The following is a 17651-nucleotide window of genomic DNA, read 5'->3' on the forward strand; positions in this document are numbered from 1 at the left end:
GGGGGTTGAGGGAGGTAGATGGGGTAAAAGGAGTCAAATATGTGGTGACAGAAAGAAATCTGATTGTGGGTGGTGAACACACAATGCAATATATATTACTTAACTTTTGAATCGTATACTTCAAACATTGTATGTCATTAACTAATGTCACCATAATAAATAAAAATAATTTTTGATATTATACTTTTAATTTCTAAGAGCATTTTCTAGTTTTTTGAGTTTTTTAGGAGAGGAAGGGAGAACTTTGATGGTTAATTTTCTGTGTCAACTTGACTGAGCTGTGGGGTGTCCAGATACTTCTTTAAACATTATTCTGGATTTTTCTGTGAGGTGATTTTTGGATGAGATTAACAGTTAAATGGGTAGGCTTAGGACATCAGATTGCTCTCCCTAATGTGGATAGACCTCATCCAGTCAGTTGAAGTCCTGATTAGAACAAGAGGCTGACTGACCATCCCCCAAGTAAGAATTCCATCTGCTTGAATGCATTGGAACTGGAAATCAACTCTTTCCTGCCTTTCGACTCAAACTGAAACATTGCCTTTTTCTGAGTTTTCAACCTGTTAGTCTTCAGACTGGAACTAGACCATTGGTTTTCCTGATTCTTAGGCTTTTCATCTTGGAATAGAATTATACCATTGGCTCTCCTGGATCTCCAGCTTGTCAGCTCACCCTGCAGATCTCGGAACTTGTCGTCACCCTCTATAATTGTGTGAGCCACTTCCTTAAAATAAGTAAAATAGGTATCTCCCTCCTATTGGTTCTGTTTCTCTAGAGAACTCTGATACAGGAGCAGAGAACTAGGGAATAAAACAAAATCTCCGCCCTGATTGTTTTACATGAAAATTTTTATCTCTGATGGTATTAATTATACTTTTCTTTAGTCTTTCTGACCTTATCAGTATCGTCCATTTTCTATGATTTTTTTTTCTGTTTGTTTCTTTGGTGCCTGTCATTCATGTAAGAGTCTTTCCTCTAATGACTGGTGACCATTGCTCTCTCTTCATATTTAAGTATATCACATAAAGAACCTATGTGTCTATGTGAGAGTTGCCTGCTGGTGATAAATGAGCTAGCTACCTTTGCCATTGATAGACCCTTAGGTTTTATTATGGCTTCTCATTTTTCTCAGATAAAATTTATTTAATCTTGCTGGGAATCTTATAGTTCAATAAGTATAATTTCAAGTTATTTTATTTTTTCGGTAAGGCTTTTCGCAGTGTCTAGAGTTTACTCTAGAAAGTAAACTTCAGTCTTTTACTATGGTGGAAATGGTCATACATTATGGGGAAAGGATCTGAGATTCTCTGAGTTTTATACCAGCTTTCATTCATTTAAACTGTTTTTATCCCTGTCCTTCAACCATCTTGATACGTACCCAGTGCCTCTGTTCTTGGCCCTTCTAGGGTTCTGCAACAGCCATTGGTTTGCTTCCTCAAGTTGATTTCCTTTGGGGTTGTAGAGAGATTTTTTATCCTCCCTCATATAACTGTTGTCTCTTCTTTATTATATTTGCTCTTAGTCTTTGCTATGCTTTACCTGATGTCACTCATTATATACCTTTTTTTTAAGAGTGAAAGATAGCTTAGTGACTAGCTTACCAGCGTGAAAAATTGATAATACATTCAGTGTCAACATTAATGACCTGAACTCCCTCTTAAAAAAATAAAAAGGGAAAATGAAGTATATGTAGTCTATCTTGTCAATCTGTGGCGTGATTTTATTTGCTTTAGAGCATGGTAATATTGGAAATTACTTTTAAAATTTAGGTAAATTCATGTAGTGCATTCACGACGCTAAAATATGTTATAGGAGATTATTGAATTTATAGAAAACTGTCAAGTTCACTTAAAGAAAGTTCGAATTGTATTAAAGTAATATAAATTAATACTTAGTACTTTAATTGGTGCCCTTGTCTCTCTATTTGTTGATGATAGGGAAGAATAGACATAATTTTGTTAATGAAATTCCTTTTTTCTCCCAACCAAAAATACAGACTTTTACCACCAAAAGCACATATTTGAAATTTGGTGGAGTGTTATGTTTATTTAATAATTTTACTAATATATACTATCTTGTCATATAACTTAAGAGCATTAGTAAGCTAAGAGTATATTTTAGTAAAAATTGACTAGTCAACAATTATGGCCTGAAGAAGTGATAGTCAATTAAATACAGCTTAGAACAGGTATGAAATTATTGACTCAGTTGTACTTTGAGTCCTTCCTTTCCTAAGTGCTGAAATGTGTTTTGAAATTACTTAGTTGCATTAGTGGTTGGATTTGAGGCTTTTAACGTGTTTTTCATCAGTACTACTGGGAATAGAATAACCAAGACTTTTAAATGTACTATGCATTTTGCATTACTATAAAATTGTAAATACTGTGATGAAATATTGAAATGATCATGAAAGATGATAACCATTAAGCTTTTCTTTCAACTATTAAAACTCACCGAAGGTTATATTGAGCTGTGGTTTATGAAATTGTTTGACTAACACCTTCTTTGATAATTATCTCAGAAGTGGAGAAAAATGCTTTAGGATAGCACGATTAATGAGTCATCTTTCAGTTTTGGCAACTTCCTTAAGGATTGTAGACTGTATTTTAGTATGGAGAAAACGCGTTCACTCTAACAGCTGGGTTTATTAAAAAAAATTAATTTTCTTTTCTCGTGGGCTTCAGTTTCTTTTTATCTGGGTTATTAATTCTTATCAGCATGTATTTATGTACCTGGTGTGTGATATTTTATTAAATAGTAATAATTCATAATTAAGAATGGATTATAGACAAATTAAAACTCACTGATATCTTTGAGAATTGTGAGATTTTTTGTAACAATACCCAAAATTACAAGTAAGATTTATATTTTCACATCATTTCTCCTTTTGTCTAACTTTTTTTAACTAGTGAAAAAGTTTTATTCCAGGTGATTAGATAGCAGTTACTGTAAGTTAACATGAGTTTATAGATGCTTGGGAAAACAAGAAGCCTAATGTATTAGTAATAAATTTTTGTTTCTGAGCTTTTATAAAAAAAATTGTACTCTTCGACTTCTGTATGTCCCTTCATATCTAATTTGTTTTTAAGTGAAATGAAATATTTTGTGTGACATACCAAATTAAGTTCAGGTCATAAAAAATATAGATGGCAAATTTTTTATAGTTGTACTAACTTCAACTAGTTTTCTATTCGACTTAAATCATGCTATTTTAAATCTTTGTGAAATTTAAATGACACTTTCCAATTTTATATTATAAGTAAAAGTCAGTTTGCATACATAAAATCAAAATGACGTTTACCTGTCTACTGAAAATTTGAGTCTCTCCACTGTTACCTATTTTATCCATGTAGAGCTTTGAATTTTATATAACATATAATAAAAATCTCGACCTGTTGGAGTTTTAGATCATACAAAACCGATTTGAGAAAAATGATCCTAGTAAATCTTTTAAAAATAAAACGTCTGATCCAAGGAATTATATGTAGGTTATCCTCTAGCATTTCTCTTGATTTCTTTTTTTTTCTAGCATGAAAAGTAGCTTTCTTTTCATTAATTTTCATTTTGAGATTTTCCTTTATGTAAGTGTTCTGAATGAAATCTCAATCATTCTAAGGTCTTGGCTCTTCATACTTTGGTGCTATATCAGATTTCCATGTGGCTTGCTGGGAGTGCTTTGTTGGGTGTAAGAGCTGAGGAGTGACATACATACTTCTCTTCCTTGACTGTGGCATCCCTTGGGGTGTCACTGTACCTTCTGATTCCCTGCTGTCTATCAGCAGAGCTCACAGCTGTGTTCTCCTCATGCCCTCAAGTCCTCAGCTTCTTGTACATCTTTGTGGAATAGTTTTCTAACTCTTCCTAGGGCATGAAATAATTCAAGGCTGTTTTAGGTTCATCGACAATTAAAGCTGTCTCTATCCCCCATTTCTATTCTTTGCTAGATTTAGGGCAACACTTTGAGACTTGATATCTCCCTGTGCTCTACCCGGGAGATGAGGTATGGGCATTTCTGCACCAGGATCCCAAAACTTACCTGCAATTTCTGCTTTTTCTCTCTTCCTCCTCCTCCTAAGAAAAGTGGAGGGTGTGACACGTCCTCTCTTAGGGATATACTACTTCATGGAATTTGATTGCTTTCTTTTGTACTCAGTCTATTTCATTTTGCTAGAAGGAAACGATTTTAGATAGGTATTTCTATTTATTCCTGACTTGGTTTACCTCAGATGTATAAAATCTTGATTTTATTGTTTCAGTTGAGTGGCAGTTATGAATTTTGAGAGTATAAATTGGAGACTTGTGAGTCACTAATTTATAAATGTTTGTAAGTTACCAAATCATAAGATAAGCTCGTAGAAAATTTTTAAGGGAGTATCCAACAAGTAGACATGTCCTTGGAACTATCCTGTTAGTGTCAGAATGAGTTTGAGAACATAGATCTCATGACTTCATGATTTTGCTCTTTCCTCAACAATTTGCTTTATCTTCTGTTTTAGATTTAGCCAGTTACTACTCTTGCATCTGACTGACTTTATGTCTAATTTTTTTTTTTTTTTTATTGTATCTGTTCTGTTAGTATGTTCTTGTTGGCACTATTCATGAAATAGAACCCTATAATGAAAGTATAGCATGTAGCCACGTTAGTCCTGAGAGCCACCTTGCGTTTCTCAAAAGCAAATAATAGAAAATTAGAGATCAAAAAAGAGGAAGTAGAAGAGAAAGAGGATAAGGCTGGAGGAAAAAAAAAGAGTTTGGCATGACACCGAGTGGTCAGTGGGGGGTGAAATTACACGGTATTTAAAATTCTTAAGACATTCAGAAAATGTGAATTTAGTGTATGGCAGCAGTGTTAAGTGCCTCAATATTGTCTTTTGTTCTGAGCTTTACAAAAAGAGAACAAGATCATTTGAGGGATATCATGTAGATAGTATGTAAGGGGCTCTGTAGTTTTAAGGAACTTAAAGATTATGGATATTATTTCCAATTCTTTAAAAAATATATACACGTGTGTGTATGTCTTTATAGACACATGCTGTCTCACACACACATGCATACATACATATATTGTGTTGGTATTTCTCAGATCTAGCTACATCTCAGTTCAGGTAGGCCTACTCTGACTGCATTAACGCTTCTTTTATATATGTTTTGAGGTGAGTATTAAAAAAAATGCATATGTACATACTCTACTGGTTGATTTCCTTCCTAGGCTTTTTAATGAATAATTTATTCATAAAGACTATAGATTTATATCATCTTTTGTTAATTTACAGGCTAGTGAACTATAGTTTTCAAACTAGTCTAACCAGAGTCACTAATTTTTCTTGTCTCTTTCTCAGCTATTAATCATCAATTTTTATGGTAGAATATGTGCTGCTGATTAAGTTTATTTGCTACTTCATTTTGTTTTCTCCTCATTTGGGGTGATGCATTTTTCCCTAAAGAAACAACAACAAATATCTCTTTCCTTGGTCATCTTTGCTGCTTGCCTTTCCAACTCCCAAAATTTCAGTTAAATTAGTAGTATATAATGTTACAGAATAAAAACAACAAGATGAATATAAATAGGCTCATTTAGTTTATGTAAAATCAAATTATTGCTAACTTGTTTAGTGTACTTTATAATAACAACTATTCATGTGTTCATAGGGCTGCATTGGGTAGGCAGTGTGTTTAACAAATCTTTCCCTTTAAGAGCTAAGGTAGGAAATTGATGCATGTGGTGTTATTCATAATTATTGTTTTAAAGAAATAACCTATTGATTGGAATTTGTTCAGGTATTTTCTTACGTTTTTTAGGAATGGCAGAATTCTATTCAGAAGAATGCAGGCCTTGCTTTTATTGAACTCATCAATGAAGGAAGGTAATGTATTTTATATCCATTATATTTTACTTTAAAATCTTATTGTATTGTTACCATTGAAACTGATAATTTTTTTTTTTGGTGCTATATTGTTTTTGTAGTTAGTAACGTAGATAGTAATTATTACAAACATGTCAATATTTAATCATTTAATGGTTTTCTTCATCATTACATGCTTAATGATAAAATTCTGGTTTTACTTTTTAGTAAGTAAGGCCGAGTTTAGCAAAAGTAGACTGATGATTCGATTAGCAGATCTAAGAAAACAGATACTTATTCGGACTTCCTATTAACTCCTATTTGTAAAGCCAATAGCTAGAATAAGATATCTGTATTTTCTCTCTCATGCCGTGACCTGCTTATAAGGGAGAAATGGATAAAGTTTTGTTCCGTGTTGTGATGAGAAGGTGGAGGGAGGAGGACATTTGGTAAGGTTTCCATTTAAAGAGTAGGGATAGATGAATTTAAGGAAAGAAAAATTCATTAGTAGGAAAGAAAAGTGAAGAAAGTACTGACGTGAAAAAGAAAGATACAGTGGAGAAAATAGATTTAAGAGAGTGAGATAATTAAAAGGTTAAAGTAAATTGAGGAAATGATGAGTAGACAACTTGGTGTTTGTTTTAGCAGCTGATTTTGAATTAATTGAACTGATGGCCCAAGGTATAGTTTAAAAGGTATGATTGGCCGCCTTTGGAAATAGTATTCTGAGCAAAATTATTATTTAGAAATATTTCTTTATAGAGTTCTGGATAATGTTGAGAGACTGATACCATTACTCTAGGAACTATTTGAACTAGTAATTAGGGATTAGCCTGTCTCATCGATGTTACAGAAAAGGAAGAAAGGGTATTAATAACTTTATTTGATATTAAATACTACTGAAATTCTTCCACTCAGCAAATATAGTTGCTAATAGACTAGTATTGAAAACAAACCTGCAATTATAATACTTTATCATAAATTCTGTGCTAGAATTAAGTGTAGGTTACGAAGTTGGTAATGTGAAAAAAAAAAAGAAACAACTCCACAATTTAGTATGGAAGAATTAGGCAAAGTTTACCTAGGGAACATGATTCTTGAGATATATTGTCAAAGATGAATAGAGTTAGTCATGTAGACGTTGGAAAGTAGAATTATGGATAAATTGAAGGACTCGTGTGTGAAAAGCATTTAAAATTGAGAGAATAGATTATATTTAGACACTGATGTGGGAAGTTTATAGGATATTCAAGCGTGTGTGTGTGTGTGTGTGTGTGTGTGCGCGCGTGCGCGCACGCATGTGAGTTGTTGGAATAGATTGGGTATCTGGATCATAAAAGGTTTAATGTACCATATTTGGACTGTCGTTTAAAAGTGATGCGAGGCCTTCGAAATTTTTAGTAAAGGAGTATAATGTGAAATTTTTTGGTTTTGGAAAGATAATTGGCATAAATGTTCAGGATGGACTGAAGGAGAGAACTGATTGAAACCAAGAACAGTAGCAAGGCTATTGCAGCAAACCACGTGAGAAATAGAGCTAAATGGTAATCTAGAGTCTGGCAAGTGGTAGGAAATCAATAGGTATTTTTCAGTGAGTGAATGACTAATAATTTAGGCTTACTATTAGCAAAAATTCTAAAGCGCTTATTCATAAAAATAGTTCTTTGACTGAATTTCAACACTGAGGTATTGGATGTTTTTAAAGTTTACACATAGAAAAAGAAGTGGTGCAAACTGTTGATTGAATGCACACTTGTTCTGCTTAATGCAAAACTAACAGTTTCAATCATTTATAGGGCTTATTTGTTTAAAGAAAATTCTTCTTTTAAAGAAAACTTGTTAAAAAAGTTAATTTTGATTAGTAGAGGCTCTATTAAGTGTAAATACCCTCAATTATGCAAGTTATTCATATTTAATAGATAAGGCAGCATAGCCTTGTCATTAATATCATTGGCTTTGAAGTTAGCCCTTGGATTTATGAAAAGTACTTTTGCTTCTGTGAGCCTTTGTTTCCTTGTCCATTTAGTCAATATTTATTATGCACTGACTATGTACCGTGAATTATCCTTGATGCTGGGATACAGCAATGAACAAAACAGATAAAGATCCTTTCTTTGGTAGATCTTAAATTCAAACGGTCATTGACAGACTTTGAACAATAAACAAAATAAGTAATGGGTTGTATAATACTTGAAAGATGGTAAGTACTATGAAAAAAGATAATGTGGAGTACATTGAAGGGAATGGAGATTTTTGGAGGAAATATAAAAGGTTGACATGGTTTGTATTTTAAATAGAGTGGCCAGATTAGAGCTCATTAAAAAAGTGACATTTAAGCAAGCTCTTGAAAGATGCAAAGGAGTTAACCACAAGGACATGTAGGAGAAAAGCATTTCAGTCCTAGGGAATAGCTAGTATATAGACGAAAGCTTCTCTGGCATGTTTGAGGAATGAAGCCAATATGATAATAACGAAGTGATGAAACTGGAGAGAAATAAGAAATAAGGTCAGAGTTATAACTCAGGGCAAGATTTTTGTCTAGAGCCTTTGCAATTTATTCTGTGGGAAATGACAATGACTGCATGATTTCGAGAAGGGAGACAATCTGCCTTATGTATAAAAAGATTACATGGGCTGATGCATGTTGGAATTTAAGGATAGATGTGAAAGGATCAATAAATATGATGGTGACTTGGACAAGGACAGTTAGCAATAGAGGAAGTAAGAATAGTAGGGTTATGAATATATTTTGAAGATAGAGCTGATAGGATTTACTAATGAATTGGATGTGGGTGTCAGAGAAAGCTAAGTCAGATATTATTCTTAAGATTTTGGCCTGTGCAGCTGAAGAGAAGTGTTTCCGTCAACCAGGATGGAAAAGGCTGTGGATAAAACAGTTATTGGGGAAGATCAGGAGTTCAGTTTTGGAAATACTGATTTTTAGATTGTCTATTAGACTTCCAAGTCGAAGAAGCTATTGGCTAGTTATTTCTCCAGACTAGAGATATAAATTTGGGTGTATAAGCACTTAAATGGTATTTAATGTTTTGAGACTAGGTGAAATCATTAAGGTGGTAGCATAATGACTGAGTTTTGGCCACTGCCTTAGTTATTTCTAATTTGGACAGGAGTAATTTTGGGAGAGTAGAGTGGGGAAAAGCCTATTTGCAGTGGATTTAGAAAACATGAAAGTAGGAGAAAAAGAATAAGAGAATGTGTATAAACAGTTCTTTAGAGTTTTGCTACAAAGGAGCACAGATAAAATGGGGTAGTAGCTTGTGGAAGGTAAAAAAAGTCAAGGGAAATAGGGTTTTAAAAATGAGAGCAGGACAACAGAGGTTCATGATGATGTGTGAGAAAATTAGGGAGATTAGATTTTCTGGAGTGACATTTTTGAGTAGATTAAAGAATAGAGGAATTTGTATACAAATGCAGGATTGGCTTAAAGTAGATTATGGGTAGGTCATTTGTGGTAACATGGGAAGACATTTTATGTAGTTCTAGAGGCTGGTAGGTAAATATGGAAGTAGAGTGAGAGACGAGTTTAAAAAGATTGAGATTATGCCTAGTGAGTATGAGAGATAGGACAAGGTAGAAAACTTTTATGTAGGAGAGTGATTGTCAGTAGGAGCTGGATAAAGAAGAAAGAATCTAAAAGAGAGTAACTGTAAAGAAAATAATAGGATTGGTTGATTGGAGATCTAAGGACTTAGCATTAGGATAGTAGAGAGTGAGCTATAAACATGAGAGGTAGCAGAGCTTGGAATACATAGAACCAAGGCCACTTAGTTACTGAAGTGATGAGATCTGGCATATGACTATGCAATCAATGGCTGAGGTAGGGTGGAAGACAAGATGGTAGGAGAGAGGAGTTCAGGGAACTGACATACCAGGATCTTGGTTCACTCTGAGTCTCATGTCTGTAGACTATACCACTTAACATCTCTCATCATTGGTGTCTCTATGTGTCCCTCAATGAATTCTCATTTATTTCTCAGTGATATTAGTTTTTACATCACTGTCACTTTCATCAACACTGTTCTTATAATAATTTTTGCTGGTTGCATCCATGTTGTAGCATGTATCAGAATTTTTGTTTCTTTCTTTTTTTTTTTTGATTAGGAGTCTTCCTTTGTGTGGATATACCACATTTTATTTATCCCTTCAAAAGTCAGTGGACATTTGGATTGTTTTCTGTTTTGGGCTATTATAAATAATGCTGCTATGAATATTTGTGTACAAGGCTTTTGTGTAGACATATGTTTTCATTTCTCTTGGGTAGGTATCTAGGGTTGAATGGTAAGTCTATGTTTAACTTTTTAAGGAACTGCTGGGCTGTTTTCTCCTAGTCAGCCTAGTGGGTATCTTACTATAGGTTTTATTCGCATTTTCCTAATAGCTAAGGATGTTGTATGTTTTTCAGGTGCTAATTGTCTATTCATATGCCTTTTTTAGAAAAATGTCTGCACATCTTTTGCCTATTTTTAAATTTCATTGACTTCTGGCTTTTAAATAGAACGTTATATGTTTCTGGATACAAGTCCTTTGTCATATACATTATTGCTCAGTCTGTGACTTGCCCTTTCATTTTCATTGAAGAGCAAAAGTTTTAAATTTTGATAAAGTTTAATTTACCTATTTTTTTAAATTTATAATTATGTTTCTGTCAGAAAATTTAAGAAATTTTACCCTAATGCAAGGTCCTGGATATTTTCTCTGCCCCCACCCCCCATCAATACTACATTGTTTTTCTAGAAATTTAATAGTTTTAGCTCCTACATGAGGTCTGTCATTCATATTGAGTTAATTTTCTTGCATAGTGTGAAATAAAGGTCTAAGTTCAATTTTTCCATGTAGATATCCTAATACATGGCACCATTTGTTGAAAAGGTCACCCTTTTCCCCACTGAATTGTCATCACCTTTATTTAAAATCAGTTGACCATAAATGTAAGTGATTTATTTCTGTATTCTTAATTCTGTTCCGTTGATCTCTTTATCTGTCTTTATGCCATTACCATACTGTCTTTATTGCTATGAGTTTGTAACACATTTTGAAATTAGGTATTTTAAATCTTTTATGTTCATTTTGAAAATTGTTTTGACTATTTTAGATTATTTACATTCCCATATAAATTTTGGATCATCTTGTTAATGTCTATAAAAAAGCCTGTTGGGATTATGATAGGGATTACATTCACTTTATAGATTAATTTGGAGATAATTAGCGTTTAACAGTTTTGAGGTTTCTAACCCATGAATACTGATTGTTGCTCCATTTCCTTAGATCATTTTTAATTATTAGCAAAGTTTTTAGTATAGAAGCATTATACATAAAAATTATGCCTGTGTATTTTATTCTTTTAGAAATATTGAATGGACTTAGTAGATTTTATCCATTGTAGTGATATCTTATTGATGTAATTTGAGTTTCCCTGTTAACATATGATAGAGAATTTTTTCATTTGCTAATTTGTCATCAGTATATATTCTTTGGTAAGGTATCTCTTAAGGTCTTTGGCCCATTTTTTAACTGGGTTTTCTTATTATTAAGGTTTAAGTGTTCTTTTTATATTTTGGATAAGAGTCCTTTATCAAATGTCTTTTGCAAATATCTTCTCCCAGTCTAGGTTTTGTCTTCTAATTCTCTTGACATTGTCTGTCATAGTTTATGTACATTTAGTTTATCAATTACTTCTTTTGTGGATCATGCCTTTGGTTTTATTTTTAAAAAGGCACAGCTGTACCCAGCTCATCTAGGTTTTCTCCTGTGTTATCTTCTAGGATTTTTATAGTGTTCTATTTTCCATTTAGGTCTGTGATCCATTTTGAGTTAATTTTTGTGACAGCTGTAAGAGCTAATTCTAGACTTATTTTTCCACATGTGGATGTCTGCCATTTGTTGAAAACAGTATGGTTGTGCATTGTATTGTCTTTGCTCCTCCATTGTCGGAGCTTGGTTGACTATTTATGTGGGTTTATTTCTTGGCTCTCTATTCTTTCACCAGTACCTCACTGTCTTGATGTCTGTAACTTTATAGTAGTCTTGACATTGTGTAATGTTAGTCTTTTAACTTTGTTTTTTCTTCTTCAATATTGTATTCTCTATCGTCAGCCTTTTGCTTCTCCATATTAACTCTACCATCACTTTGTTGATATTTGCAAGATAACTTGCTGAGATTTTGAATTAGATTGCATTAAATTTATAGATCAAGGTGGGATGAACTGCCATCTGAACAATATTGACTTCCTGTCTATAAACATGGAATATTCCTCCATTTATTTAATTCTTTAATTTCATTTATCTGAGTTTTATAGTTTTCCTTATATAGATCTTATACATATTTTGTTAGATTTATACCTAAGTATCTTATTTTTGAGGTTGCTCATAAAAATGGTATTGTGTTTTTAATTTCAAATTCCATTTGTTCATTGTTGGTATATAGGATAGCATTTGACTTTTGTATACTAACCTTGTATTCTGCAGCCTTGCTATAATCACTAATTAGTTCCAGGAGGGTTTTTTTTGTTTTTTGTTTTTGGTCTATTGTTTTGGATTTTCTACATAGACAGTTATATCATCTGTGAACAGACATTCTTATGTCTTTTTTCTCAGTCTTTATGCTTTTTTATTTCCTTTTCTTATCCTATTGCTTTAGCTAGATCTTCTGTGATGTTGAAAAGTAGTGTAGTGATCTTAGTGAGAAGGTTTTGAGTTTTTCATCATTAAGTATGATGTTAGGTACAGGTTTTATGGTAGGTATTCTTTACCAAGTTCAGGAAGTTTGCTCTGTTCTTTAGAGTTTTTATCATGAATGTATGTTGGATGTTGTCAAATGCTTTTTCTGTATCTGTTGATATGATCATGTGAGTTTTCAGCTTGTTGATGTTTGATGGATTACATTAATTGATTTGGAATATCGAGTGAGCTTTACATGCCTGGGATAATTCTTACTTGGTTGTAGTGTATAATTCTTTTTATAATTGTATTCAGTTTTATTTGTTGATTTTTAAAAGTTACTTGGCATTCATTTGTGAAATTTATCTCTGCTGTGCTATGGTGCTTTTATGTTGCTATTTAGCTTTTTCAAAATTTTAATTTTTGTCTGGCTTTTTAGGAACCATCCCTTTTGTCTATGGCATAGAGGTCAATGAATGATTGGTTAGAAGTTTTAGTGAGACCTTTGGCCACATAGAGCTGGTAGATCGATATATCTGATCTATATATTAGCTATGTATATATAGCTATGGTTGTTTCATTCTCGGTATCTCTTTCTTCAGTTTCTGGTGTGTTCTCTGGTCTCCTTCTCACCCTAATTGCAAATATAATCTCAGCTATAGGCTTTTCCTCTTTTCAGCTTGGCATGCATTCATTGCCCTCTCTTCCAAATCAAGTCATCCAGCTGTTAGTGAAGTTGCTGGTTTCCAGAAGCAGCCACAGCCTGTGGTGTTCAGATGGGGCATTCCCAGAAAAGATTGCTACAGACTCTATTTGTCCTTACTCAGTGTTTAGCCGATTTTTGTGAATAAAATTATTAGGATTTTGTTGTTTGCCTTTGGCCAGTTTTCAGAACCCTGAAGTGATTGTTTTTCTTAATTTCTATACTTGTTTTTCTGGGAGATAGTTTGTTGACTTCTTTATTCGACCATAGCTGGAATGTCCACCACCAGATCTCTTCATGTCTGGTCCTGCTCATTTAAATCCCAGTTCAGATGTCACCTCCTCAGAGAAGTCTTTCCTGAAACTTGTTATCAAGATTACTTTTACCTTATTTCTTAAAATGTTTTCTCCTTATCTCTTATTCTCTTTCCATGTTTTTATTGTCTGTCTCTTCCTTATATTCTCTAAGGGCAGTCACCCTGTCTCTTGTTTATGGTTGTATCCCTGTCTTGAGGAGAAGTGCAAATTCAGCAAATATTTGTTTTATTGATATTTTCTCTGTAAGTACATTGTATTTTAGTTTTGGTTCCAATTATTATTTGTACATACGTAACATTTTCTTAAACATAAATTCAATTTCTGCAAATAATCTTGAGAATAGTCAGATGATATTTCTTTGAAAATTTTTACCAGAAGAAAATACATATACATATAACATATTTTTACATTAAAAATTCTATATTTTTGTGAAGAAATGAATTTTCTTATGTTATTCTAGATGACCTTATTCAGAATAGGTGATTCTTATTATTTCTTAACCAAGGAACGATTATTCGAATAACTTACTTGTTTTTATATCATCTGTGATCATAGATTTTATAATACCCTTTTGCTAATTTCTTATCTGTGCTTCTCTTGCTCTGTTTGGATTAGTTACCCTCCTATGGTTAGAAGGCATTATACTTCAGTCCTTAACCTATAGAAAATACTTAGCCTTTGTCTTTTAAGTAAATGTAAGAAATAAACAGTGGTGGAAAGAAAACTAACATTCACTAGTGAAATACTGGCGGTTGTGTCTGAAATTTTTGTTATATTTTTATTTAGAGGGTAAAATGTATTTTAAAGGAACAATTCAGAGATTAATTTTTTTTAATTAGTAGATTTGTCTTTCCTTTTATAAAAGTATCCAATACATTGAGGTTAAATGAGGCTACACACTGTGGATGTATTTGTGAAGTAGTTTGTAATGTTCGGCTACTGGACTTAATCCCAGGGGCCAGAGAATAAGTAATAAGGGTTTTTCTTTTCACTGCAGAGACTACTAACCTTTTTTTTCTTATTATGTAAGTCTGACCTGCCTTGACCTCATTTATAGAGTAGCTATTATAAATTTGGTCCTTGATTAATGTTTTATTAGTGTAAATAAATTGAAGACCTTTACAGACTGAGACTACAGTTTAAAGTTTATCTTACTTGATGGGTATCAGCAAATCAATTACTTAGGTCAGAGATAAGTTGTTTGGTAGAAAATGCTTCTTAACTTACCTTTTTAATTGTTTGATAAGATACTTTTTCTGGTAATATATGTTTTGATATTTCTTAGTTCAATTATTGATATTTTTATGCAAACAACATTCCCTTTTAAACAAATTTATTTTTAGTAATAAAATAATCTGTAATCACTAACATAATCAAGTAATATTTCCTTGACAGTTTTTACTAAGACAAAAGAAAATACATATCTATGTAATAAAAAGATTTAAGTTAAAATTAAATTTCTACATTTGTGAGAAAGAAGATTGTTATTCCTGAATCATAATTTTGTTGCATGATCTATTGAATTGTTATCATCATTTCTGTTTACTTTTTAAATGTGCAAGTAATAGATCTGAAAGAGTTTTGTTCCTTCCGAAAGGCATACATTTCTTTAAACAGCTTTAAATTCTTTAAAGAATATCGAAGCCTTGTTCTAGAATGTTCTATGATGCTGTGGCACCACATTAATAGGAAAGAGGAAAGTCAGTTATCACAATTTTCTCACCTTTCTTAAATAAAATCTGAAAGTTCAGTGTTTTACTAAATTCAAGTGTGGTAGGTCACATTATTAAGTATTTTGGGCTTCAGTTGATTTATTTGTATACTTGATTTTGTTTTAATTGCTTTTTCCTTCACCTTCAACATGTATTTAATTGAAAAATGAATTTAATTAAACTAATTCCAATAGAACTGTTGCTTACATTTTTAAATATTTTTGTCAACAAATCTTAAAAGTCTTTTCTCATATGGATAAAGGGTTTAGATTTCATATTTTGCCTTTGTTCTTGTTTCTGTTATTCTTAATGGTTTTGCTGATAGTTTTTCTAAAAACTTAAGTATCTCAATATGGATGTTAATTTTGCCAGCAGAAATAGGTCCAGTTGCTACGTAGCCATTCTTGCTGCCAGCCTGCCTATCATCTATCCCACAAATATTTTTAAGCTCCTGATGTTGTTCAAGGCAGCTGCTGTGTGAACATTACTAAGTCTTATTACTTCACTTGTTATGACTTGTGTTAGAAGGAAAAATGTATTGGATAAATCATCCTATATATTTTATATGTTTAGGTAGTCCTGTTTTTGTTCTTATACTCTGGAATTCTGAAAAAGCAGTGCAGATTCTCTGTAAAACATTTTTTTGTAACTTAAAATGTCAAAGAAAACCCTATGGAATTTCCTGTCTTTCTTGTTATGTAGTTTTTAATTTTTTCCTCATTTAGATTTTAAAGTAAAAAGTAGACACAATTCCATTGGCTGATCAAAGCTTTTAAATTTCTAATGATAAAAATCAGCAAAGTAGTAAACTGAAACAAAGTCTAAAGGTACAATATTTGTTAAAAATTTTAAGATACAAATTTTCATCTTTGAATTTTAAACTTTGTTAGTTACATAAACATTATAAAATCATCTATAATTATAGTATTGGGTTTAGTTTACTAAAAATACATTTCGACAATGTCCATAGCTTCCTAGGATTTTACTCTTAAACCTGCTGTTACAATTCTTTTCTTTTTCCTATCCTTGAAAAGCACAGAAAGGGCAGACTATCCCACATACTGTTGGGCACATTGCTTTAATTATCCTCTGGGGATAGTTGGAATCTGCTTATTACAGCAATAATTCAGACTTGTATCCGAATATGTAAATGGCCCTCATAAAAGACATAATGCTTCTAGTACTAATACACTTGTCTGTCTTTTCAAAATTCAACTGCTTAAATTGCACTTTTGCTTTTTGAGCTTTCATTTAGTATCTCCAGCATTTTCCTTCACTCTAAATATCATAGATTCCTAATAAATGTCTGTGAGATAAGTGAATAGAAGGATGAATGGAAGGGAAAGTGAAGAGGGAGAAGAAAGGGAGGGAGGGAAAGAGGACAAAACATTTTTCTTTTCATTCTGACCTCCTTGGCTATTATCTGGGTTATATTTTGGTAAAAGATAAAAGTATTTGTCGCACTTAAGTAAACCGTGTGGCTAGGATATAGTCTTACCTGAACCAACCCAAAACAAAATCTGAATTGGAGTGGTGTATATCTCTTGGAAACTCTGGAGAGTTTCTAAAAGAGCCACATGCTTTCTGGTTACATTTTAAAAATTATACGTGTAGTAAGATGTTTATAGAAAATTTTTAAATATTACAAACATTTGTTTGGATATGATCTTATTTGGGGGGTAAAATGAGAGGTCATTGCCTCAAAGATTTGTTGAGAGATTTTTATCTGTTTACTCTAAACCCTGCATTGAAGTGATAATGTTTGTGTAGATTGTTTAGAAAGAGGTATGTGCTGTTCTTTTCTTTAAAGATTAGGCCCTTTAAATTGATGTTTAGTATTTGGTGAAAGTTTAATAGCTTATCAAAGAGGACTAGAATTTTCCTCCCTTAATTAGGATAAACATATATAGATTTTTTTTTTCTTGTGTTGGCTTTAAGATAGTCATATGGTTAAATTACTCTTAACTTTTAATTTTCTAGCTTGATCTGTTTTCTTTGGTTACTTTTTAGGCTTATTTTATTCTCATTGATGTAAAACAGTGGTGCTGCAGTTAAGTCGTGTTTTTCACCCCCTAAAAATGTTAAATTCCACTAGGTTTCAGAGCTTTAAGTTTTTAGCACTGCAGGATTTGCTTTTTAACCTTTCTCATCAAGGCCAGGTTTATAACTTTTGGAGAAAAGGTGGTGTGCATTTAGCATGCCTGTAGAATATGCTTATGGTTGCATAGAAGTTTGATATAGATTTACACATTTTTAAAAACTACAATAGTTTATAAATAAATGGAATCATTTACTATATTAAATGAAAATAAGTGTAGAAAAAAATGGGAGGCAAACTAAGGGTCAGAGAAAAAGGAAAGAAAGCTGAACTCTTAAGAGTTAAATGAACATAAAATGA

General features: G+C 32.4%; 1 protein-coding gene across 5 annotated transcripts in view; it reads left to right on the plus strand.

Moving 5' to 3' along the window:
• Positions 1–17651, plus strand: part of LRBA (LPS responsive beige-like anchor protein) — a 549008-nt gene that overhangs the window by 168577 nt on the left and 362780 nt on the right. For all 5 annotated transcript variants that reach the window (XM_039875986.1, XM_039875985.1, XM_039875984.1 and 2 more), the window contains one exon: positions 5800–5864. In XM_039875986.1, coding sequence (XP_039731920.1) covers positions 5800–5864 — 65 coding nt within the window. The remainder of the gene's footprint in view (positions 1–5799; positions 5865–17651) is intronic.

This window comes from Pteropus medius, unplaced genomic scaffold (assembly GCF_902729225.1).
Source record: "Pteropus medius unplaced genomic scaffold, Ma_sr-lr_union100, whole genome shotgun sequence".
NCBI lineage: Eukaryota > Metazoa > Chordata > Mammalia > Chiroptera > Pteropodidae > Pteropus > Pteropus medius.